At 40.9% G+C, this 26501-nt stretch overlaps 1 protein-coding gene across 3 annotated transcripts in view; it reads left to right on the top strand.

The window, feature by feature from the left end:
• The window catches only part of Rapgef4 (Rap guanine nucleotide exchange factor 4), a 306154-nt gene extending 287179 nt beyond the window's left edge, over positions 1-18975 (top strand). For 2 of the 3 annotated variants that reach the window (XM_070020789.1, XM_070020798.1), the window contains 4 exons: positions 486-573; positions 967-1031; positions 13570-13624; positions 17752-18975. In XM_070020789.1, coding sequence (XP_069876890.1) covers positions 486-573; positions 967-1031; positions 13570-13624; positions 17752-17879 — 336 coding nt within the window. In that variant the 3' untranslated portion in view covers positions 17880-18975. The remainder of the gene's footprint in view (positions 1-485; positions 574-966; positions 1032-13569; positions 13625-17751) is intronic. The other variant, XM_070020805.1, reaches the window with a different exon arrangement.
• The last annotated feature ends 7526 nt before the right edge of the window (positions 18976-26501 follow it).

The raw sequence follows: 26501 nt of genomic DNA, 5'->3' as shown, positions 1-26501 counted from the left end.
TGACGATGGGCTAGAAGCTGTCCTTCTCCTGGCTTGCCAAAATTAGGTCTCCCCATTGGCTGGGAAGTGTTCACAGACCAGAAAGGAGTGAGTGGAACTTGCTGGAGAGATGGGATGGTTTCAGAAGGCAAGTCAGGACATCTGTATGGGGCAAGGGTTGGGAGGTGAGCTCACCTCCCAGGGAAGAGGCCAACAGCAGGGAAGAGGAATGTTGGTTGAGGTTTGCTTTATATTTCCTACTTGCTTCCAAATCAGTCTCTCTCCCCAGCCCCAGTCAGAAAATGTCCTTTTAAACCAGAATGGGACCCAAAAGCAAAATAGTAGCTTAACTATACGTAAAGTTGTTTTAGAAGATTAAATCCATTTATTTAACTGGAGCTATGTTGACTCCAGAATACCAGATTATCCCATAAAGAGACCATGAGTGTAAGATGGTAGTGTCTGTGTCACTTGTCACTGACCAGCTTCTCTTTGTCTCCCTCAAGGATCCTTCAAGAAACCACAGGTCGTACAGGCTAACAGCAGCTAAGCTGGATCCTCCTCTCATCCCATTCATGCCTCTGCTCATTAAAGGTAATCCTAAGAAAAGCACAGGCCCCGCAGATGGGGAGGTCTTGAGAGGCAAAGATTAACTACACCTTGATCAGATTGAGCTCTTGGGATAGACACCTTCTGGTCACCTTTCTGCCCTGAGGACTTTCCAAGAGTTGGAAGATGGCTGGAAGAGTAGGAACTCATGATGTGGAAACCTTGTTAGTGACACAGAGGATTCAGTTTGAAATTTTACTAATCTCAGATAAAGTGATTTAGAAAGTTAAACACCTAACAATCAAGAGAATTATTATCAGCTTTTCTTCAGCAACAGTGTTATGCAAATCCACCTGCATAGTCTAATGGTGTGATTGTGCTTTCTTCCTCTGACATATTTCGGTTAGTGATTCGAATGTGGCTTTTATTTCTTTACAGATATGACATTTACTCATGAGGGGAACAAGACGTTCATTGACAATCTAGTAAACTTTGAAAAAATGGTACGTACAATATTATAACCTTAACCCACCATGAGTTTTTTTTTAATAAAATCTGCATTTGTACTAATAAAGGAAATAATTTCCATATAGGCTTCCATGTTAAAAGGTAGTTACACATAAAGGAGTTTTGAAATATTTGGTTCAAATTGGCTACCAATTTAATTCTGTCAGTTCTCTTTTGTGAAATTGAATAGTATTTGTACTGTGACTCCTAGCAGCAGCAGCCTTTATGCTGGGTGTTTCCATCTCTGGCTGCCTGTTGCTAAAGGGTACAAATGTTCCGCGGTGACTTATGGATTGTGTTTTGTAAGGTTTGTGGAGCTAAAATGCCCCAGGATGCCTTTGAAATGTTGATCTGCCTAGCCTGATGTGTAGGTAAATGCAACTCTATAGCAGATCTTTATAATGATGCATTTAATCTAAATATGTATTGCTTATCCCAATCAAGTTCACTGAAGTTCAGAGAGGGAACTTTGGAAATCTCCATAACAAAACAAATTTCAAAACAAATGTAGATCTAACACGCATTCGTATTTCATAGTGTTCAGCTATATTGCATTCTACCAACAAGATTTTTTTTCAGGTGTTGCCTAGTATAGGTACTTTAAAGTTCTTTTCCTTGACTTCCACAAAGCAGTGAAGCAAGTCAGGATGAGACCTTTCTTTAGCTACAGAATGGAAGTTAATGGAATAATATTCCATGGTCTCTGAATCCTTTGGATGGGAGTGAGTGTGTTTATCGCCACATGGGTGAGCATTTGCCGGCCAGGTTGATTGTCAGTGTGGATGTGGCATTGTGGGAAGAACCCAGGCCTTCTGCACCAGAAGTCATGGAAGTCACCCCTTAGTATCATCACTTTGGAGTTGTCTTTTAATGCCTTCTCTGTGCATTGAAAATGGGGATCATGCCTGCTCTTTCTTAGGCTCAAAAAGATGTGGAGAATAGACCAAGAGAGGGCTCCACACTAGCACAGGTTTATGTGGGGGAAAGAGCTGCAGAGAGGAGCCTTCAGCCAGAGACTCACTCCTTGCTTACGTCTGAGGTATTTATAGTGGTCTGAAGGAACGCTAGTTGTCCCACGGGAGTTGGTATGAAAGTAACTTGATAGGACATAGGTAACATGTGAAAAAGGTCACAGCTGGAGGTAGGAAAGAAGCCTCTGGGGTAGGGGAGGGGGGAGGGGTGCTGGGAGCATCTGCCCAAGGCCCTCCTTGACAGTAAATATTGGGTCTGATGCCAGTCGTATGAGTTCAGCCAGTCAAGGAGAGGGTAAGGGGAAGTGTTAAGGACACCTGGCTATTTGGACATACCAACCTGTCTCTGAGTTGATGATAGGTCCAAGACACACAGGTTTCCTATAAGTCCTGATGAACTGTGGAATTATTACCGCAAAACTGCCCTTCTAATTGTCTCTAATCAAGGTAGTATGTGTGAGTCTAGGAGAACGTGAGACACTGTAACAGTCCTGCAAGGTTACAGTCAGCATGTTGGCTTTGGAAAAGAGCTTAAGGTAAAGAAAGGAAGCACAGTTCTTGGCTGGGCACTTAGTTCCCATGTCTTAAGCTTCTTAGGAAATAGCGTGTATGTGTGCATGTGTACCCTACTCCTGCTCCCTTCCCCCCCCCCCCGCACTCACAACACTTTACAATTTCTCAATGATTTTCTTCCCCAACTCCCATACCAAGTGCAAGTTTGAACATCTCCATCTCTGTGGCAGTTAGAAGATTTTTTTTTAATCAAAGAAAAAATTATTTGCCCCTACTTATTAGTCTGGAGAATTGAACAATTTCCCTGCATTCCACTCTGCCCACTTCCACCAAAAAGAAAAAAGAAAAAAAAAGACTTGTTTTTCTAAAATGAAGAATTCAGCAAGCTGGGAGCCCATGGCTCATGCCTATAATCCTAATTATTTAGGAGGCTGAGATCCAAGGATCGAGATTCAAAGCCATCCTGGGCAGGAAAGTGCATGAGACTTTTTTTTTTCCTTAACCAGCAAAAATCTGGGAGTGAAGCTATGGCTCAAGTGGTAGAGCTCGAGTTTTGAGCAAAAAAGCTCAGGGGCAGCAATTAGGCCTTAAATTCTAACCTCAGGACAGGCACCAAAAAGAACAGAAAAAGACAGAAAGAAAGACAGAAAGAAAGACAGAAAGACAGAAAGACAGAAAGAAAGAAAGAAAGAAAGAAAAGAAGAAAAGAAAAGAAAAGAAAAGGAAAGGAAAGAAAGAAAGAAAGAAAAGAAAGAAAGAGGAAAGGAAAGAAAGAAAGGAAAGAAAAGAGAAGAGAAGAAATCAGCAAATGGGTAAAATAGTTCCTGAATCAGAGAGAAAGAAAGATTAAGAGGTTGCCAAGCCAGCTTGTTGAAGTATGAAATATATACTGATACAGTGATGCAGATGTCAGAGTTTCCTAAATAGCTGATGGACTTTGGAACTTGGCATTCCCAAAGTTAACTAAGCAGAGCAAGCAAGGGTGACAAAGTACAGAACCAGCCATGCTTAGACCTGTGTCCCAGCCACAAAGGAAAAGTCAAGATGGCTGGGGATGGGGGCTCCTCTTTTTCTGTGCTTGGTGTCCCATCCAAAGTGGGATTCTATGTCAAGCCTTGAGCAAATGGTCTGTGCCACCCTGTTCTCAGGGATTCCCCTTTAGCCTAGCAGCAGCTAAATGATTAAGATAGCTCTCATATCTGATCCCCATGCAAAAAAAAAAAAAAAAGGCAGATATTCTTTTATTCTTGCTCCAAGAATACAAACCCAAGTTAGTGATGGGCTGAGCTCCAGTGGTCATGGCAGCAGCACTATTCTGAGAATCAATCAGGGTTTTGCACTCCTCTCTTGCTGTTTCTTGTGGTCTGAGATGGAAGCCCACAGCATCCCCATTCTAGCTGCTGGGATTGGAGCTGAGAAGGCTGAGGCATGCTGCTTCTCATTGGGGATGGGGAAGAACTTGATCTTGCCACTCCCCTCCCATTCCAGTGGCTAGAAATGTAATCCCATGGGAGGATTACTTTGGATATCCCCACTAAAAACTAAGGATTTCTATTCATGTGAAAGAGGAGGGGGGGAAACTAAAGATATTAAAAATACTGTTAGGCCTCTGCTCCAGCAACTTTATAAGTTTTCTTTCATTTGACAAATCATTCTGTGAGAAGTATGTGATTTCAGAAATGTCCTTCCATGAGTTAGATGGTACAAGAAAATGAAATGGTTTTTTTAAAAAGAAGACGACGACGAAGAAGACCACAAAGAGGAAGAAGGAGAGGAAGAAGAAGAGGAAGAAGAAGAAGAAGAAGAGGAGGAGGAGGAGGAGGAGGAGGAGGAGCAGGAGGAGGGGGAGGAGGAGGAGGAGGAGGAGGAGGAGGAGGAGGAGGAGGAAGAAGAAGAAGAAGAGGAAGAAGAGGAAGAAGAGGAAGAAGAGGAAGAGGAAGAAGAAGAGAGAAGAAGAAGAGGAAGAAGAGGAAGAAGAGGAAGAAGAAGAAGAAGAAGAAGAAGAAGAAGAAGAAGAAGAAGAAGAAGAAGAAGAAGAAGAAGAAGAAGAAGAAGAAGAAGAAGAAGAAGAAGAAAAAGAAGAAGACGAAGACGAAGACGAAGGAGAAGAAGAAGATGATGATGATGATGATTTGAGTATGGTTTCTAAAACTGACTTCTATCAATCTGGCAGTGTTGCTAATTTTCCAACCTTTCCACTTCATAAACCACCCTGCCTCTGTCCCCTTATCATCGCCACAACTGCTGCTATCCCTGTGTGTCTTGGGAAAAGAAACCCTCTTGCTTTTCAGATTGATGTCACTGCCACTTTCCAATCATCCATCAGTTTGGACTAGGTGTGAGCAGAGCTGGCAGACAGTGTTGGGCTGGTAGGCTATGTCCCTGAAGGGAGGGTGTTCCTGACAGTGGCAGAACTTACCAGGCCAGCCAGGAACACGGATGCCTTTTCTTGGTCGCAGTAGTGCAGTCACATCAAAGGACCAAAGCAACTCTTAAGTATTTTTATTTGGAATGCCTTCACCCTTGAGGAATAAAATGAGGATTAGTGAATTTGTTGCGTATTGGTTTTCAGGATTTATGGATGCACACAAAAGAAAATTCACATTCTGATCCTCATGTGGAAAAAAAAAAAGAAGGCAGACATTATTTCATTTGGGGGAACATAAAGGAATATTCAAACTTGTTTGAATAAAGCCCTTCATAGCTTTCTATGGCATGTATGAATATTTATAACACCGAGAAGGTAGACTGCAATGGATTAGAGGATAATATGCTGGCCGGCTGCCACTATCCCAGGCTGCATACAGCATGCCAATAGGCACACTTAGCACTGTGTTAGGAAGTTGGTCTATTTCAGAAATCCCCATATTTAGGTATATTTATTTATAAGTATGACTTTGAAGTCATCATTTTATTTGGAATAAGCATAGGGCAAACTTTTAGATTTGTGGAAACTTTAAGAGAAGCTAATTCATTGAAGAAATTTTGGAATCCTGTTTTTGTATCACTAAGTATGGCATTACATAATTAGCAACAATTAGGGGGTTTTGTTAGCCACAATAAGATTTCAAGATTCATGAGGAGAGCACTGGACTTGGAATCTCAAGCTATGGTGAAAGTAGTAGTTGAGTCAAAATCTGGATGTTCAAATCCACTCAACTCCCAGACCTCACTAACCCAAAGGAAACCTTTCAAAGTTCGTTAAGAGTTTATCTCTTCATACAAATTTTACATACTAGGCTAAGTACAGGTTCTCCAACACGTGTGCTTTAAAAGCAATACAACACACAGAGTATCTAGGTGAAGGCTTTTACTATGAAATCTTCAAAGCAGTCCTTGTCGTTTGGGAGAATAAAAGCAGCCTAAAATAATAAAATGTGAACTATCAAAAATCAACAAAAATTACAAAACCCAGGTCATGAGAATAGTAGACAACCTCATCTCACACTTTGTGTTCTCTGGTCCAGAGACCAGGCCAGATCAGCCTTCCTTCTTTTCCTTCTTCCTTCCTTGCATGTTACCTTTGCCTGAAATTTCCTCTCCTATCTTTACCTGTCTGGCTTCTTTTCATGGTGCAGGCTGGACCTCCTGAGTACTCTTCTCTGAGAGGTCTTCCATGATCTCCCTCCTAGCATTACTCATACCAAATGATTTCTGACTTGCTTCATCTCTGTCTTGCCCACTGATATTTCTTCAACATGCATAATTATGATTGGCATGTTGTAAGTATGCAAAAAAATTTGGTTTGAACTCAGGTCCTCATGCCTACTTAGCTTTGTTAGCTTGGTTGGCACTCTACCACTTGAGCCATAACTCATGCTAGCTTTTTGCCAGCTAATTGGAAGCTAGAGTCTTGTGAACCTTTCTACCTGGGCTGGCTTTATACTGTGATCCTGTAGACCTCAGCTTTCTGAGTAGCTAGGATTAGTCATGAGCCACCAGTATCCAACAAGCAATGGTTCTTAAATAAAAGAATAATTATATTTCAGTCATGAACGTGGTACTAAAACACCTTCAAAGGATTTTATGTAACCATAATTGAATCTAAATTATTTTCTGTCAGAAAACTTGGTCATCCAGCATGTTCCAAAGCACTTTTCATAACTGTACTTGACGTGATTCTCCCTTCAATTTTGTTCCTTTAGTTCTGGGTTGTTTTTGTTGTTGTTGTTGATTTGTTGTTTTGTTTTTTGCTCCCTTCCTTCCTGTGGCACTGGCTCTCCTATCCTGTCCTCAGGATAGGAGACAGGATAGGTACCTGTGAATGCACCTGAGCTGCCATGTCCTGTAGCTATCATATGTGGTAGACCATGAGCATCATGTGTGGTACACATGTGCATATGTGTCTGTATGTCATATACCCCTTGGATAGTAAAGATTCACAGCTGGAGGCAAGGGAGTATTGGTAACTTCTCTTCCTCTTCCTCCTTCATCATCTGCTTTATTTTATTTTTTTTGGTAGTATTGGGGGTTGAACTTAGGGCATCTCATCTGCTAGGCAGGTGTTCAACCATTTGAGCCATGGCCCCAGCCTTTATGTTTCTTCTTCAATGATGCCTGCACGAAAGTTAGTTCAGCTCTGTTTATCTCTGGTCTCCATTGTGTACATCCATCTGGTTGATTTCCCAGACATTCTTTCTAGAAAAGAGACTATATATTTCTGTATCATTTTGTGGGACAAAAAATTATTGTTTTGAATATGTGAAAGTCTGGGTAAAGTTATACAATATTTCGGAAGGGCATTTACTCATGACAAGCAAGAAATAATTGACAAAGGTTATGTATTTAGTAAGTATAGAGGTGGGAGGGAGAGTCAAATCAGTAGGAGTGAGAAAGGAAAGAATGAAAAGGCAATCTGGTAAACATTAGGAACAAGAATAAGCCAGGTGTGTCAGCACTCAGGAGGCTGAGTTACATAGCAAGACTGTGTCTACAAAAAAAAAAAAATCGAATATAAAATAAACTAAAAAGAGAAAGAGCCAGGCACCAGTGGCTCACACATGTAATCCTAGCTACTCAGGAGGCTGAGATCTGAGGACTGCAGTTCAAAGCCAGCCCAGGCAGGAAAGTCCAAGAGACTCTTATCTCCAGTTAACTGTAGGAAAATCAGAATTGGTACTTGGCTAGCTTTGAGTGGGACAGCGCACAGGCCCTGCCTTCTTCAAGCCCCATGACCAAAAAAAAAAAAAAAAAAAGGATTTTAAAAGGGCAACAGAGGGAATCCCCCCCAAAAACAAAGGCAGTTAGGAAAGACCTGAAGTCCAAAAGTAGCTCTTCTAAGGGGCAACTGAGCAAGAAGCCTTTAACACATGATATGCATAAGTTGATGTGTTAAACTCCTTTGTTTAACTATTTGAAGAAAACAATAAGGAAATAAACTTAAAAAACAAAAAAGGCAACTTCTCCAAGCCGTGGGGCCAAATAGCCAAAGCCTAGAGAGGGCAGAGTGGGGAATCTGGGAGTGTTAACAGAGTCAGGCAGCATTGCCTGTAGGGCTGCTGGTCTGATAACACTAGACACAAACCTGTACCTCCTCGGCAACAGGCAGGGAAGGGGGACAAGAGTCAATATGGGGAGGGGGGGAAGAGTCAATATGGGATTGGCTAGAAAGGCTGGAGATGTCAAGGCCAGCCTGCTTCCACCGGGCTGTGGCTCAGGAAGGTAAAGAGATGAAGCCTGGGCCACAAAGGCTGAGTTGGGCCTGTGAGAACAGGCCCTGCTTACTTCATTGGACCCAAGGACCCAAGTATAATTGCCTGTGTGAGAGCAGGAGGCTGTGTGTGTTTGGGAATGTTACCTTGGGGCAGGGCCTTTGTATTGGTCTCTCAGTGCCTCAGGCCTCATGAAGGACATTCGCTTCCAAGTGGCTCTCTCTTTAGCTATAAGGAAAAACAAAGGCATGACTGTGGTTACACAGTCCATCACTCACAATCCCCCTTTCGGGCAATTCACCAGCTTTCAGTTGGTCCCATCTCTGAGCCCTGCAGGTCATAAACTATCAGGAGTTACATTTTGAAAACAAGCCCTGATCCCCATGCTCAGAATTAGTTCACAGCAAAGTCAGTCCAGATGGGGGTTGGGGTTCAATTTATCCACTTCACTGACTTGGAACACCTTCTAAGGGAGCTTGTCCTCCTTGTTTTTAACTTTGGATTACCACTTGCTGTCGTAATGAGTCAGTAGCTAATGGGAGTGTGTCATAATCCACAAGTTTGCTGGGCTGGGAAGGAAAAAAAAAAAAAAGAAAGAAAGATGAGCAGCTCTGATTTGGAGTAATCAAGCATTTCCCCCATGGCCTGGCATGCCAGAGTTACCTGGCCAGTTCCAGGCAGGCCAACCTGCTCTGGCAAGACTGCCCAGCTTAGGGTGTAATTTTGGGCTCCAGTCCATTATGCTAGTTGGATAATGAAGCCAGTGTCTTTATAAACCTTAGTTTAGGCTACCTTGACTGAGAACAAATAAATGTACCACCGAAGATAACAGGTGTGGCTAAAGTCTTCCCGAATGTAGAGAGGGGAATGATGCAGTCATAAAATTCAATGCATATCCCATGAGATTAAGATAATTGGGTGGAGGCCTTGGGTTGGGAGGGATGGAAGAGAATGACAGTGGTGGATCAAGGGGCATTGTATTAGTCAACTGATCTGTGGAATGGTAACTCCTTGGTGCAAATACTTACAGATAATAAAAATATAATTGAAAAAATAAGGACTAGGTAGATTTTTGTGAAGATAAATGGAAAATTCACAAAATCATCTGCACATTGATAGAGCAGGTAGCTGTATATAAAAGCAGCTTGATGAACCAGGCTGCAAGGTCTTATTCACAACGAGTTCAACAGATGTCAGTAACATTAGATGTGTAACTTCAGCTAGGTCAAGAAGAGAAAGAAGATAATCTCTCTGTACTGAAGTCTCATAGTAGAGATTATCCAGAAGAGAGCCCAACCTGTCTTATGAAGAATTGTTGAATAAATTGGGAGTATTTAGACTAAATAAGAAAGGATAGAACCATGCACCAGTGGCTCACGCCTGTAATCCTAGCTACTCAGGAGACTATGATCTGAAGATCCAGACTCAAAGGCAGCCCAGGCAGGAAAGTCCATGAGACTCTTATCTCCAATTAACCACCAGAAATCCTAAGTGACACTGTGGCTGAAGTGATAGAGCATTAGCCTTGAGCTGAAGAGCTGAGGGACAGTGCCCAAGCCTAGAGTTCAAGCCCCATGACCAATAAAAGAGAGAGAGAGAGAGAGAGAGAGAGAGAGAGAGAGAGAGAGAGAGAGAGAGAGAGAGAAGAGAGTAGAGTAGGAGGATCTTCATAATACTTGTCTTCAATTATTTGAAGAACTGCCTCTTAAAAGAAGCCAAATGCGTTTGTTTATGGCTTCCCAGAGCACAGAACTAGTAGAAAGTGTTCATTTACTTTTACACAAAACAATAAAAAAATTGCAATAATTAGAAATGCCTATATTGGACACAGGTAGTTCACACCTATAATCCTAGCTACTCAGGAGGCTAAAACTTGAGGATCACAGTTCAAAGTTGGCTGTGGCAAAAAAAATGTGTTAGATTCTTATCTCCTATTCACCAGCAAAAAAAAAAAAAAAAAAAGCCAGAAGTAAAGGTGTGACTCAAGTTATAGAATGCTGACCAGTCTTGAACAAAAATCTAAGCCAGAATGTGAGGCCCTAAGTTGAAGCCCCAGTACCAGTGTGCACGTGCGCATACACACACACACACACACACACACACACACACACACACACACACACACACACACACACACACACACACACACACACACACACACGACTATAAATAAAAGGAACTGGTCTTGGATTTATGTAATGTGTTCCATTGGCAAACACAGTCACTCAGTGAGAAACCACAGGCTGGAGGTGGTTTGAGATAATATGAGAAGTCTCAGTAGCATGTTAGGTATTGCATGGGTCAGTGAGTACATGAGAGCATGGAGTTAACATAACAGGTTAACCCTTCTCTGGCCTCTGCATTAGCCAGCAGTGCCACTGGCGTTCATACATCATTACTGTAGGTTCACACCATTAAACACTATTGTCTGGACCTCACAAAGGAAAAGAATGGGCCTTCCTTATAAAGCCAAATCTGGATTTTAAAGTTAAACTGAAGTTATCTTGGAGTACAATTAAAAAGGATCCGTCAAAATTAAAACCATTGTTAAAATTAATCAAAGATTTAGAAAGGTAGAATGAACTTCAGAGCTGGAAATTACTGATTTAAACAATTGTTCTCACATTTTCAACTACATAATGAGCTAAAAATTATGAAGCCTCTGGAGTATAGCTGTAAAGAGTAGTCAAACACTGAAGTCAGAAGGAAATGTTTTAGCTTTCAAAACTAAAAAGCAGAACAATTACTCCCTACAAAATGGTATAGGAAGAGGTTTCTGACCCCTGCTAATTGTTTTATTATTCTTCAGAGGGACAAACTGGCAGCATTTCCCAGGGTTTTCGGTAATTATACTCCATTCAATATCTGAAGAATTACAATAATTCTATGCGGAATATACTTGTGCCCTTCCCAGGCAAAGCCTTTAGAGAAGTGAAAAAACAACTTAAAGTAAATTAGCAGGAAAATTATCATAGTTACTGTTTATTTCAGGGCTCCCTATATCAGAGGCTAATTATACATTGTATACTACATTTTCTTGGAAGTATTAGTGATACATTTCTCATGCGATCAACAGATAGTGCTGGTTTTTAGGGTACTTTATGAAAGCAAAGAACCAACTTTTCTCATCACCTCTATGTGTATGAAGAATCAGCTGATGCGATGCATACCATGTTGCTTCCTGTCTGCCAGTGTCCTCAAAGCAGTGGTATCCAGTGAAAGGTTTATTATGTACACTTGTTATATGTATGTGGAGTTCCCAGGCCTGACTCCTCCAAGATAGATAGATAGATAGAAAGATAGAAAGATAGATAGATAGATAGATAGATAGATAGATAGATAGATAGATAGATAGATAGATAGATAGATAGATAGACAGACAGACAGACAGAGACAGACAGACAGATGGAAGGATAGGAGATATAGGCATATAGATGTAGTGCTAGTCCTGGACTTGAACTCAGGGTCTGAGTATGGTCCTTGAGCTTTTTGTGCTCCAGGCTAGCACTCTGTCACTTGAGCCACAGCACTCCTTCTGGCTTTTTTAGTGTTTATTTGAAGATGAAAGTCTCATGGACTTTCCTGCAGGGGCTGGCTTCAATGAGTGATCCTCAGATCTGGGCCTCCTGTGTAACTAGGATTACAGACTGAGCCACGGCCACTCACTTTTCTATGATATTTTTAAATGCTATTCATGATTTCCTCAAAGACATTTTCTTTTCTTTCTTTTCTTTCTTTCGATGTATTTGTTTACATTTTGGTATTAAGCTTGAACTCTAGAGTTGGGTGCTGTCCTTTAGCTTTTTTGCTCAAGGTTAGTGCTTTACCAGTGAACCATACCCTTCACTTCCAGAATTTTGCTGGTTAATTGAAGATAAGAGTCTTGTGGACTTTTCTGCTTAGGCTGGCTTTGAATTGTGATCCTCAGATCTCAACCTCTGAAGTAGCTAGGATTACTAAAGGTATAAGCCTCCAGTGCTAGTAACTACCTTATACTTTGGTAAGTCAGGGGTACATGAAAGCGGAAAGCAAGACTGGATTAGCTCCTCAGAAGTGGGAGGAGTCTTTTTCTTGAGGCTCATCAGCTATCTGCTCGTGATAGGATTAATCCATCATTTCTACAGGCTTTTTTCCTTTAGAGTCTGAGGAGCAGAGATATCCTGAAACCTAGGCAGGAACTGAGGGACCCAGAATACTGTGAGCAAGAACCACACATCCTAGTTACAGAATGGGACAGAGGTCTCACCCATTTTCCTCAGGAACCAGGGATCTTGGTTTCTGTTCTTTGAGCTTTTTCTCTCTCCTTTTGCTTTTTTAATTGAGCTTAACACAAAAGATCACCTTTTAGTCATTATTGTAACTAAAAATTTACACAGAAATGAAGATCACTTAATGGCAAAATTGACAATCAACTCAGTTATGATCTATTTGATGGAATCCATCTTCATGTAAAATTTTTTAAATGCTAATGTCATGGAAAACAGTCATAATATAATAATGCAGTGGGAAAATTTCAAACCAAAAACAAATATGTGTATTTTATGCATATTACAATATAGAATCATGCTTTGTTATTTTTTAATTAAGTTTTTATTGTGAAAATATGTACAAAGGGATTACAGTTACATAAACAAGGTAAGGTAAGGAGTATATTTCTTTATTTTTAATAGAGGTTTATATACAAATATAATATCAGAATGAAGCATACCAAACTATCAATGAGTTTTCTCTCTGAAATAATACTCGAAGTGGTTTTTTCCTTTGTTCTAGCATTTTCTGTGTACACTTTAGTGTTGTAATTAGAAAGGAAGTAAAAGGAAAGAAGGAAAATAATTATGATTAATAGTAAATCATATACTTTCTGGAAGACTGAAGAAGTTGGCAATGCATGGTGGGATAGCATAACCTTACAGAGAAACTATGTGACTTACTATTCAGTCAGTGTAATCAAACACCTCATTATCCAGTCCTGTTTAACACTAAGAAATCTGAAAAACCAGCCTTTCTGCAAATCTAAGATCACTACCAATTCTCTTACAAATTATGTTATCCTCAAGAAAGAATGGTGCAAACTATTTCTAAGTGTGAAAGTAAAGTGTCACAAATGCTTTTTCCCCCATCATAGAGAACTAGCAAACAATGAAACCAGAGCTATGCCATTAATATCCCTTACCTAAAAATGTCTTGTGCGTGTGCATGTGAACACGAGCACCCCTTTAAAATCATTAAGTAGGTTATACATCAGCCAGCTGCCTCCTGTAGTCAAGTCTCAGAACATGCTGTTTCTTGTGGCTCTAAGTATTGCAGGAATAAATAATGGTTTGTTTTCCTTTTTTGGATTATACACTAAGCTGACTTGCATTTGTGTCTTTTTCTTTCCTTCTTTTGATTCCTTGTAGCGCATGATTGCCAATTCTGCCAGAACAGTGAGGTACTACAGGAGCCAACCCTTCAGTAAGTTCAATGCCGCTGCTTTCTGCGGGGCAATCTCGGTGATTAAGTCCTTTTTAATGAGACCATGGAGACACTCTAGCAGTCTGGACAGCATCTGATTATATCAGAGGCCATGATTTAGGACCATGATTTCCATGCAGTAGAATAGGGCAGTGGCTTAAGCGTAGTTGGTTTGAGGATTTTTGTTTTGCTGTTGTAAAATCAGAGAAAAATATTTACCTTGTTGTAAAAAACTAGACAATAACCATTTTAATGAATGGATTTAAAGAGAATTAATTTGCTCCTTCCAGAGCAGCTAGAAACAAGTAGGGCACCATGACCAAGTGACCGGGCCTCCAACCACCTCCCTGTGTGACTCACAGTTTAGTGTTGAGCAACTCCTAGCAGTCCTGGTTGACTCAGGGCTGCCGTTGATAAGCTGGGAAAGATAACATTTATTATCTCTGGGAGTACATTTATGTAGGTAAGTCTCATAGCAGGATTTTATATTTATTTCTAGTCTAGGGAAATTGAGGTATTTGTTTAAAATCTGAACATTTGTCACAAGAATTGATTCAAGGCTTCAATGTGTATGAAAACACTGCTACTATTAAGTTGCTATTTCAGTCTGTTTGGGGTTAAGTTATATCATAAGACTAGATAGTCATTCCAGCAGTATGGTCTCTTCTACACCAAGACTTGGCACCTTTGGCTCCCACAATCCATTTGGGGACTGAGGAAGTGGGCCCTATGAAGTTCTTTGCTAAAGTCATTTAAAGACTATCAGCTCCTTAACATAATGACATGGACATAATGGTGCAACTCCTATACCATTCCCTCCAGAAAGCCCATTACCCAGAAACAAAAAAGCCTTTGTTTTAGTAGAGTGATTTGCTGTGTGTACTGAAGGACTGACTTAATTTAAGCCAGAGTTTGCTCACATGGATACAAAAACTACTAAATACTCATTTAGCAAAATTTAGGGAACATAACCTCAACTTGGTAAGCAGATAGAGCTTTAAAAAGTTTATTCCAGCCTGATGCTGGTGGCTCATGCCTGTAATCCTAGCTTCTCAGGAAGCTGAGATTTGAGGATCACAGTTCGAAGCCAGCCTGAGCGGGGAAGTTTGTGAGACTCTTATCTCCAATAAACTACTCAAAAAAGCTGGAAGTGCCACTGTGGCTTAAGTGGTAGAGCACTAGCCTTGAGCAAACGAAGCTCAGGGGTAGAACCCAGACTCTGAGTTCAAGCCCTGGGACTGGCCAAAAAAAAAAAAAGAAATTTAATTTCTCAGCTGGGCACTGGTGGCTTATGCCTGTAATCCTAGCTACTCAGGAAGATCGACTCTTAACCATCAAAAAGCTGGAAGTGGAAAGGCAGGGCTCTGGTGACTCACACTTGTCATCCTAGCTTTTCAAGAGGCTGAGATCTGAGGATCGCTGTTCAAAGCCAGCCAGGGCAGGAAAGTCTGTGAGACTCTTATCTCCAATTAACTACCAGAAGACCAGAAGTGGCACTGTGACTCAAGTAGCAGAGTATTTGCCTTGAGCTGAAGACCTCAGGGACAGCGCCCAGGCTCAGAGTTCAAGCCCCATGACCAACACCACCACCAACAACAAAAGCTGGAAGTGGAGCTGTAGCTTCAGTGTTAGAGCACTAGCCATTAGTACAAAAGTCCAGGGACACTGCCCAGGACCTGAGTTTATGCCCTAGGACTAAAATGAAACCAACAACAACAAAAGTTAATTTCAATGATCCTAGCATTAGAAGCATCGTGTCTATGAGGATTCCATCAGATTTAAAATATCTATAATTTTTTGCAGTCCTCCACTATGTGCTTAAAGTCATGGTCATAAAACAGTGGAACAAATGAAAATGAACATGGATACGAGGTAGCAGTTACATTAAGAGTTCATAAATCTAGAATCCATGGTCCTTCAGGGGTGTCTGTCCAAGACATTCTTGAAATTGTATGCACAATCTTGTGTCTTTGAGAGGGTTGGTCCTTGAGAAGGTTTTCCATGAGGTTCAAAAATCAATGAAGGAGCTGGGAAGGTGGCTCACTGGTAGAGTGCTTGCCTTGCATGCATGAGGCCCTGGGTTCGATTCCTCAGTACCACTAAGCAGAAAAAGCCAGAAGTAGTACTGTGGCTCAAGTGGTAGAGCACTAGCCTTGAGCTGAAGAGCTCAGGGACAGTGCCTAGGCCCAGAGTTCAGGCCCTACGACTGACAAAAAAAAAAAAAAATCAATGAAGAACCAGAATAAAATGCAATTTGTTTTATGAGCCTCTTTGGCAACAAATGCTTGACTAGTATAGTGTATAGTAGGTCATGTCTATAATACCAGCTGCTCAGAAGGCAGAGTGAAGTTCATGGTCCCAGGCCAGCCCAGGCAGAAAGTTGGTGAGCCACCCCCATCTCTAATATTATGGACATGATGGCACACATCCGTGATCCCAGTTAGGCAGGAGGCATAGATAGGAGTACAATTTGAAGTCAGCCCCAGGCAAAGACAAAAAAAACTGTAGCTGAAAAATAACTGAATCAGAAGAGCTGGCTGAGTGGCTCGAATGTAGTGCCTGAGTGGCAAGTGTAAGACTCTGAGTTCAAACCCCAGCAATGAAAAAAAATTACACTCGATCGTATGTTCATGGAGAGAAGTGAGAAGGATATATTTTAAATCCCTATTGCATTTGTTGAAGTTATCAGTTAACTGCTGGTAAACAACAGCTGCTCAGCTCTGAAGTCAACAATCTATAGATAAAGCTATAGGAATAGATTCGTAAACATTGTGGGAATATGTACAATGTAATTACAGGATATTGTACGTGTAGAGTACACTGCCAGTGTAAGGCGGAAGAAATTGGGCACAGTGTGTTCGGCAGTTTACTATGCTATTATTTCTATGTGATAATTATACTGATGAGTTTCTTCTCACAGTGATAGGAGCCTTTATACCACCACCACCACCACCACCACCACCACACACACACTTTGGGCGATCAGACCTGCCACTGCAGCCTCCACTCCTATGCAGATGGCATTCTGATGATCTTGGGGCAGGCAGGTGGCTTTACAGGGACAACTGGACTCCAGGGAGCTCTGTTCTATGGCACAGGAGTCCATACTCTAGCTTGTTCACTCCCAGGGCCAACTAAATTTGAGGTCTCACATTAGAGATCCTTCAGGACAGAGGTGGCCGTGACCCACAGCTGATGTGTTAGGTTTAAACTAAGATTATTTTTCTTTCCTTTTATTTTAAAATTAGGAGAATTCACAGGGAAGAAATTCAGGTGTACTATTTCTTAAAGGAAAAAAAAAACAAATAAAAAGGAAGATCTGGGCATGACTCCTGTGTGACTTCCAGGGCCTGCATTTTTATCTGGCCCTCCTTGTCCTTACATATTGCCTACATAGGGCTAGGGCATTACATTTCCTTGCAGCCTGGTGTGAGTGACATGGGTTTAACCTCGCTGATAGCCCAGGTGCTCACACTGCTGGGTTGCAGACCTGAATAGAACTGTAACTGGGCTTTCAGAGCAAGTAGCATGGGAGAATGGAAGTTGAAATTCTAACTTCAGCCATGGAGGAGTTGTTAATTTTGTCCTTTTTTTCCCTTGTGCTGGTCCTGGGGTTTGACCTTAGGGCCTGAGTGCTGTCCCCAAACTTTTGTGATTAAGGCTAAAGTTCTACCACTTGCCACAGCTCCACTTCCAGCTTTCGTGCATTGCTAATGAAACAGGGTCTTTTGACATAAGTCCTTATCTGGATCAAAGATGCTGGAGACTCAGAGTGTGAGACCAGAGGTGGGCTGGTAAGAGGAAATAATTTTCATCTGTCACCAGGGGCCATCAGACAAATGCTTCCCTTTTTATTTGGTGTCTTCCTACCCTCCTCTCCTCCTCAATGAGCAATGCAAAGGGAAATGATCAAAACAGATGACTCCAGGAAAGAAAAGTTGGAGGGCAGAAGGGAGACGATGGAGCAATCAGGTAGAAGCATTTCTGTGCTTGTGGTATGCTGAAAGGTCTTGATGGAACCCAGAAATTGGTGATAAATGTATTTCCCCATTGCCAAAGGGAGAAACAAATCTGGGTCTTATATACATAGATTATGCAATGCCAATTTTGCTCTCTTCTTTCAACAGATCTTGATGCAGCTCAAGCTAATAAGAACCATCAGGATGTCCGGAGTTATGTGCGGCAATTAAGTGTGATTGACAACCAGAGAACTTTATCACAGATGTCACACAGATTAGAGCCTCGCAGGCCATAGACGTCTAAAGTGCCCAGGGCAATGGTTTGTCTCCAGTCCACAATCTTTCAAAAATGTCATTCCTGCTATTGTTGAATGTATTGCCACTAGAGAGATCGACAAAGCAAGCAAAAAACACATCCTGAGACACCTCAGGGCTGCATTCAGCTTACCAACTACATGACAAGAAAGGAAATTATTTGACTTGCATAAAGCTGACACACTCTAGTTTAGGAATTCCCCCATTGGTAGTCACCCTGTTTCATTTCCAGTTGTGCCATCTTCACAAGGCCCCCCCGGGAGAGCTTGGTTACATGTGCCACTATCGAGAAATATCACCAAGAGTGTTTACTTGATCTAACTTGCTATGAATGTGATTGATTTAGAGACATCAGTGGTGAGAGGGCTTCCTAATTTTTAACTCAATATCTTGATTTGGAGCTTGGAGTTGGGGAGGCATTGAGGAACTGCAGAAGTTCACATGCAAGGTTGTATTTTTCTATCTCATCGCCGTATCACTGAAGGAATTGAATCTACCATATTGCTATAAAACACTTAGGCTCATCTGTGTAACCGAGGAAGGACTGGTCTGTAACTTCTGAATGATGTATCAAATGATATTTGTTTACAGTATAACTTCTAAAAAATGTACAAATCAGGATTCCATACACAAAAATTCTGCTGAAAAACACCAAGGTTCTTAAAGTTGCCAGTGTTAAGAAAGATGGAAAATAACAATTCAGAAGAGCACAAAACATACAAAACCTTTTTCAAAATTGAAATATTTTCCTGGGCATTAAAAACCTTTCAGCTACAAATGTATTGTTACTGATTTTAAAAAATCATATTTTCTGGACTTAAATGTTATTACAAATATTTTAATTTTCAATGATTGTTTTGCACTTTCAAATAGATTGTAAATAGTTCATTCAATCAAGGATATAGAGTTATTTATTTGCTACATAATAGATATTGTGCCAAATATTTCTTTTTTTAATTTATTTAGTATGTAACTTTGGAGTACCTTTTTTTGTTTTCACAATTAGACTACATTTAATGTGTAGGAATTGTATGTATGTATATCTTCTGTAAATAGCAGCTAGTATCTTCATTAAATATACTTGTTAACAAGAAAAGGTTGTGTTGTTTTCAATTTCTCTGATACAGGAGACTATAACCATTTAAGAATGATAGGGTTCTAATTATTTTCTTCATTTTTGGGGGTGAGTGTTGGGGATTAAACACTCAGGGCCTCTTGCATTCTCTACCACTGTGCTGCAACTGTAGCCTGGATTTGTTTTTAACAGTACCATGGATTGAACTCAAGGCCTCACACTGGCCAGGCAGCTGCTCTACCACTTCATCCAGCCCCCTTTTTCCCTGGTTGTTTTCAAGGTAGGGTATTACTTTATTCCCCAGGCCAGCCTGAGTTTGGCCCACCTACTTGTGTTTTCTTACATTCCTGGAGATAGGTGTGACTCACTGTGCCATTATGATTGGTGGACATTTCACTACAGTATCACTCACCTGCAGTCACACTGTATATTTGAGGTCATTTACAAAGTTGATAAATAGAGCTGCTCACCCAAGAAATGTCTTTGCTCTTATTTACCTCTCCTTCCTTTCTTCCTTCCCTCCTTTCCTCCTTCCTTCCTTCCTTTTTTTTTTTTTTTTTTTTTTGTAGGACCTGGGGCTTGAACTCTGAGCCTGGACACTTGAGCCAAAGCACCATTTCCGGTTTTCTGGTGGTTAATTGGAGATAAGAGTCTCACAGACTTTCCTGCCCAGGCTGGCTTTGAACCACAAAATCCTCAGATCTCAGCCTCCTGAGTAGCTAGGATGACAGGCATGAGCCACCAGTGCCTGGCCTTCTTCCGACCTTTCTTAAAATCTAGCATTCTACATACACAAGCATCTTTCCCCAATTCCATGGTGACTGACACAATCTTAATTTTGTTTCAATGGTATTAAAAATTAAGAATACTCTCCCATGTATATTCCCCTTCGTCTTCCAAATGAGAATAGTGATTACTCATATAAAAAAGATAATAGATTTTAATTATGTCTGCCATCTATGAAAATGCATTCATCTCATTTATTCAAGGTAGTAGTGGTGAAGTAAAAGAATTCATACTAAAAATGTAGAGTAGCCAAGCAATTCTTCCTAAGGCAGGAGATGTAGTTAATAGTTTTAAACTTGCAAACAAGCCAAAAGAAAATGAGATGCCCAACAGGATCACAAGAAAGATAATGAGATTTGCTGAAAGACAGGAAAAAGAAGAGTGTTGTTGCCCACAGAGCCTGTAGAAAATTATACATTTGAGTGTTTAACATACCCACTCAAGGTCACTTGCATAGTGAATAGGAGCCACGCTTTTCCAGTGAGTTTTGAATACCACAGAAGTTAAATACACTTCTCCATTCATGGCATTTCCTCTCAAGATATGACCAGATCAATGACTACCAATGTGAAAAAAAATTAAAAGAAGTGTCATTCCAGTTTCAAATTGTGCTTCTAATAACAAAAAAAATCAGTCCAAAATATGCAGCATAGTAAAATGAACCCTTGAATAGCATTCCTTTTGCTGCCAATCTAAAATATATTACATCTCTTGCATCCAGGTAATCTTAAATTGTCCTACATAAAAGAGAGAAATATTGGATGAGTAAATCCCGGCATTCTTATAAGCAGGAGAAAACATTTAACTCAGGTATTGTAAATCATTTTTCTATACATTTATTCATTTGTTCATTCATTAGCAAGTGATCATGGTGTGTTATAATATGGATCCTGAATGTTCTACAAAGGCTTCATCCCCAGCCCAGGGTATTATGGGAATTATAGGATCTTTGGAGGAAGGAGATTGCAGTGGGAGGCAGTTAGGTCATTGGGGCATGCCCTTAAAGGGGATACTGAGATGTTAGGCTCTCTTCTTTCTTTCTTTGCTTCCTGATAACCATAAGGCAAGCAGCTTCTTCCACCATGCCCTCCCCACCAGGATGTGCCACAGGCCTAAAGGCAACATGACCAAGAGCCCCTGACCATGAGCCAAAATAAACTTTTCTTCCTTGAAAGTTGATTTATCACTGGGTGTCAATGGCTCACGTCTGTAATCCTAGGTTCTTAGGACACTGAGGTCTGAGTATCATGATTTGAAACCAGCATGGGCAGGAAAGTCCATGACACTCATCACCAATAAACAACCTTCACCACCTCCCCAGAAACAGAGCTGTGGTTCAAGTAGTATATCCATAAGCAAAAGAAGCTCAACAACAGTGCTCAGGCCCTGAGTTCAAGCCCTAGGACTGGCACAGACACCAAAAGTTGATTTCTCTCATATTATCTCATTATAGTAATGAAAGCTAAGTAACACAAAGTGCCAATTGATTCGATGTTGAGAAAAAACTGGTTGCTGCTCTGGAGTTTGTTGGAGGACAAAGAAGATAATCATACAAACAAATATAAAAATTTGTCCAAGGAAGGCTGTGGTGTTAAGAGCATGCCAAAAAGAATTTAACCAAAATGACAGGTGATCTGGACTTAGAAGGCTGTGAAGGTTGTCTAGTAGAGAGAGGGGAAGAAGAGGAGCATGTATCCTATACAGGAATGGTCATTGGTAATGAGGAACAGGAACTCACTGTGGCTAACTGAAAAGTGAGTGAAAATGCTCCCAGCTGTGCTAGTGAAGTAAGAAAGGCCAAGAATTCAAAGCTTCGTCCACTTTTTTAAGGTAGTTTGAATATGCAAGGCTTTGGTCACCTTTTTAAGGTGCTTCATCTTTTCCTCTCAAGCAGTGTAAAGACATAGATGGGCTTGAAGAATGAGGCTGCACTTCCAGCTTGTCCCTGGAGGACAGAACTACTGCTCCTATTTACTACAGTATCTGTGATAGCTGGTAAGCATCAACCAGAATACCTTAATTACTATATTAGACGGGCCAGCGAGAGTTGTAGATATAAAGGCAAACATTTAAAAGCAGATATAGATCAGATAGCCACAGTTAAATGCCATCTCTTCTTCTAAATCTATAGCGGGACACTTTATTTAGTTAGTTAGTTAGTTAGTTAGCAGATATAGGTCAGGTAGTCACCGTTAAATGCCATCTCTTCTCCTAAATCTATAGTGGGACACTTATTTAGTTAGTTAGTTAGTTAGTTAGTTAGTTTATTTTGCTGATCTTGGGGCTTGAACTCAGAGTCTGGGTGATATTCCTGAGCATTTGTGCTTAAGGCTAGCACATTTCTATTTGAGCTATAGCTCTACTTCTGGCTTTTTGGTATTTGATCGGAGATAAGAATCCCACAGACTTTCCTGCCTGGGCTGGCCTTGCCCATGATATTTAATTGTGATAACATGCAAAATATAAAACTTACCATTTTAAAACTTGCATGAATAAACAATTCAATGACATTAAGTACTGTATAGATTTGGCTTGCTATCACCCAGCCATCTTGCTTCATAACCAACATGACTGCCCCAGAGTAACCCTGATCATTTTTTCCTGCCTAATTTCCCAGCCAACTGCAAGTAGACAAACAGCTTAGAGTGGTATGTGAAGCTTTACAACTAGACCCTGGAGCCAGAAATGTGCCTGATATTCATGTAAGATAAACCAGGTACATTCTCACTAGGATGAAGTCACTTTTGTCCTGACCAGTCTATACATTTCTATCAAGTGCAAAGCTTTAACTTCAAACCCTAGTACTGCCAAAGCATACACAAACACAAAATAAGGAAGAGTTGATTCTACAGAAAGACAAACTTTATTGGCAAGTCAGTCAGTTGCTACATGTATTAGTCAGAGTTCTCTGGAGAAACAGAACTAGTGGAATGAGCCAATTCTTTCTAATAAATTTCTTCAAAGGAGATTTCTTGTAAGCAGTTGGCTCACACTATTCTAGAAGTTTGGCAAATATGAAACTGCAGGATGAGCCAGCAAGTTGAGTCTGAAGAGAGCCAATGGTGCAGTTCCAGTCTGAAGACCTATAGGTGAAGTCCCAGGAGACCAGAAGGGCTGGATGAAGTCCAAGGCATTCTTCTGGACAGGTAGCTCTTGCTGAGGGAACTGGTCTTTTTGTTCTGTTTAGGTACCTTCAACTGACTAGATGAACTTCAACTTGGAGGACAGTCTGCTTTCCCCAAGTCCATTGATTTAAATGTTAATCTTAGCCAAAAACACCTTCCAAAGTTGATGAATAAAATTAAACACCACACTGAAACAAGGCACTTGAAAATGTAATTTAACAATCATGATCTTCCAGCATGAGCCAAACTTGGCAGATCAGGGAATCAGGTCATACATCAGTGAAGCTAATAAGGAATGCATCGTCTCTGTTCCATGGAGCATCTCATCCTACAACAGGCTCACCTGGGCTTCTTCACTTGTTGGCTGCTAAAGTCCCCAGGAAGCTCTTGAGTGACTAGCTCCAAATAGTGATCATCACTTCTGCAGTTCCCTGATGGCCAAATTGGGGCAAGAGGCCAGCCAAGAGTCAGAGAGTGGAGACATAATTCTATTTCTTTAAGTGTGGAGCTGCAAAGTCACGATAGCCAAATCATGGATAGAGGGAAGTGAAACTGCTTCCATTTTTGCAAATGATCTTCTACAGTGAGTATGGCACTGAGTATGAGCAGCTGCTCTTGTCTGGGGAAGGATTTTAGGCCTGGTTCTGTCTGGTGTTCTTCCTTCCTTCCTTCCTTCCTTCCTTCCTTCCTTCCTTCCTTCCTTCCTTCCTTCCTTCCTTCCTTCCTTTCTTTCTTTCTTTCTTTCTTTCTTTCTTTCTTTCTTTCTTTCTTTCTTTCTTTCTTTCTTTCTTTCATCTGTTGTGGGGCCTGAACTCTGGGCCTGGGCGCTGTCCCTCAGCTCTTCAGCTCAAGGCAAGCGCTCTACCACTTGAGCCACGGTGCCACTTCCAGCTTTTTCTGCTTATGTGGTGCTGAGGAATCGAACCCAGGCCTCATGCATGCTAGGTAAGCACTCTATCACTGAGCCACCTTCCCAGCCCTTGTCTGGTGTTTAAAGTTCTTGTTCAGGAGCATCTAGCAACCCTGATGGAGCAGTACGGACTGGTGGGAAGGTAACAGGCTTGATGGCTGGCTAGATCTGAGTTTGGCTTCGTCAGGGCCATTCCAATGTACATGGCAGTATTTTGGGTACTAGAGAAAAAGCAAGCCCTCTCTCCCAGTGCCCCACTGGATAGCCCTCAGCCAGGCTCCCTGTGAACCACAGCCTATATCCTGTACCACAGAATATGGTAGACAGGCACCGCTTTGAGCTTCCTCCAGTTTGACCTGTGGTTTTCTCATAGGCCAAAGGAATTAGAGTATGTCCCTCACTAAGTCTGTAGCAAGGACTGAGTTAAGGTAGAAAGTGCCTGGCATGTGGAGTACCTAGGTAATACCAGTGCCATTCTTCATCTCTGTTATAAGGACAGACTGCAGTGAAGGATACTTTAAACATTCAAGGGCATCTGAGAGTCCTCAGCCAAAACAATTACAAAAAGATGGAAAAGGAGAGAGACTTCCACAGGGCTTCAAGTCATTGATAAACAACTTTGTATGTCCACTGAGATTTCTGTCAGAATCTCATTCTTTTTATCCCAAATCTATGTTCCATCAGATCTTCAGTTTTTGCTGCAATAGTTGAACCAAGATACCACTATCCTCCTGAATAGGTGCAATTTATAAGTTATTTGCAGTAGTCCAGGCACTGGGGTCTCATGCCTGTAAGCTTAGCTACTCAGGAGGCTGAGATCTGAGGATCACAGTTCAAAACCATCTTGTGAGACTCTTATCTCAAATTAACCAGCAAAAAGCTAGAAGAGCTGTGGCTCAAGTATAGAGTGCTAACCTTGAGAGAGAGAGAGAAAAAAAAAGGTAAAGGACACAATCTAGAACCTGAGTTCAAGCCCCAGTGCTGGCATTAAAAAAAATTATTTGAAGTAAAAAACAAACAAAAAAGGGGCTGAAATCATGGATCAAATGGTAAAGCTAGGCCCTGAGTTCAAATGCCACCAAAGGAAAATAACTTGTAACAGAATAGAAAACATTTAAATTGCTGGATGCAAAATGGAGAAGTAGAGCTGTGGAATAAAAGCCTCATGTTTTTTTTATCAATAAATAAAACAATTAAAAATAAAAAATACAAGGCACTGGCTTAAAGTCTACCATAAATCATACATATAGATCATATTAAAAATTAGATTTGAACCTAGCCAAGGTGTTCATTTACATGCTCAAACTAGAGCCTACAAACAATTATACAGGGCTATGCAATGCTTCCTAAGAAAGAAGCCTTCATTAGTAGACCTAATCCATTTATATTTCTGGCTTCAGAAATTAAATTGTAGGTAAGGAACAAAGTGTACATTAAATTAGGGATTATTGCTTGTGGCACTTAATGCGAGCCAGGTGATGCTGGATCATTTTAATTAAGAATCTGTTTTCAATAACGACACAAGCAAATGAATAACATTAAGTCAACATTGAAGCATTTGTGAGTTGGGGGACACTGAGCATAACTGAGATCCTCAGTTGCCTTATAGGTTTACTGTGCAGAGTCCATTTATGTGTTAGAGAAAACACACTTTTGGAGCAACTGGAAAAAGTCTGTAACAGAGTACTCTTGAATATCAAGAGATGACTGCTAGATAAAAAAGGAAATTCTGAATTTTCCTCCTAAGGAATACAATTTTAAATGCAGTGTGTGTGTGTTGGGGGGATATCCCCCGAGACTTGAACTGAGGGCCTAGGCACTGTCCCTGAGCTTTTGTGCTCAAGGCTCGTGTACTATCAGTAGAGGCACAGATCCACTTCCAGCTTTTTTTTTCTTTCTTTTTGTAGTTAATTGGAGTTAAGAGTCTCATGGACTTTCCTGCCCAGGCTGGCTTCAAATCTTGATCATCAGATCTCAGGCTCCTGAGTAGCTAGCAGTAAGGCAACAGCATCCTGCTCAAATACAACATTTTTAAATGTTTGCTTTGGCAGATAATTTTCTGAGATAGCTTTTTAAAATTGTATTGTAAAGGTGATGTACAGAGGGGTTACAGTCACGTTAAGTAAGGAACTGAGTACAATTCTTGTTGAACGTTGTTAACCCCTCGTTTTCTCCCACTTTCCCTCCTACCCCAACCCCATCCTCCGACTTGAGATATCTTCTGTGTGTGTGTGTGTGTGTGTGTGTGTGTGTGTGTGTGTGTGTGTTTGCATGTGCAAACCTTCTCACTCAGTTTTTTTTTCTACTCACAGTTGGCACTCTACTTCTGGCTTTTTGCTATTTAATAGGAAATAAGAGTCTCTGGGATTTGTCTGTTTGTCTTTGCACCCTAATCCTCATATCTCAGCCATCTAAGTAGCTAGGATTACAAGCGTAAAGTACTGGCTCTAAGTTATCTTGATCCAGTGCTTTTTACCTGTCAGTTTTGCCATTTAAAAAAATGTACTCCCTCTATACTAGGTACATACATACAGTATGTGACTGTAAATGCTGAAAAGATTAATAGTCTCACTATTTGCTGGTGAAGAACCCTGGGAGAGATGAAACGTCTTGTTCCAGGTCACATGTCTTAATGATGACAAAACTGGAGTTTAACTGAGGCGATCTGATTCCAAAGCATCAAGTTACTAAGAAATTGCAATCATGT

Source organism: Dipodomys merriami, unplaced genomic scaffold (assembly GCF_024711535.1).
Source record: "Dipodomys merriami isolate MVZ:Mamm:240054 unplaced genomic scaffold, mDipMer1.0.p SCAF_1, whole genome shotgun sequence".
Classification (NCBI taxonomy): Eukaryota; Metazoa; Chordata; class Mammalia; order Rodentia; family Heteromyidae; genus Dipodomys; species Dipodomys merriami.
The sequence above is the reverse complement of the archived record's forward strand: the minus strand, read 5'-3'. Positions and strand labels throughout refer to the sequence as shown.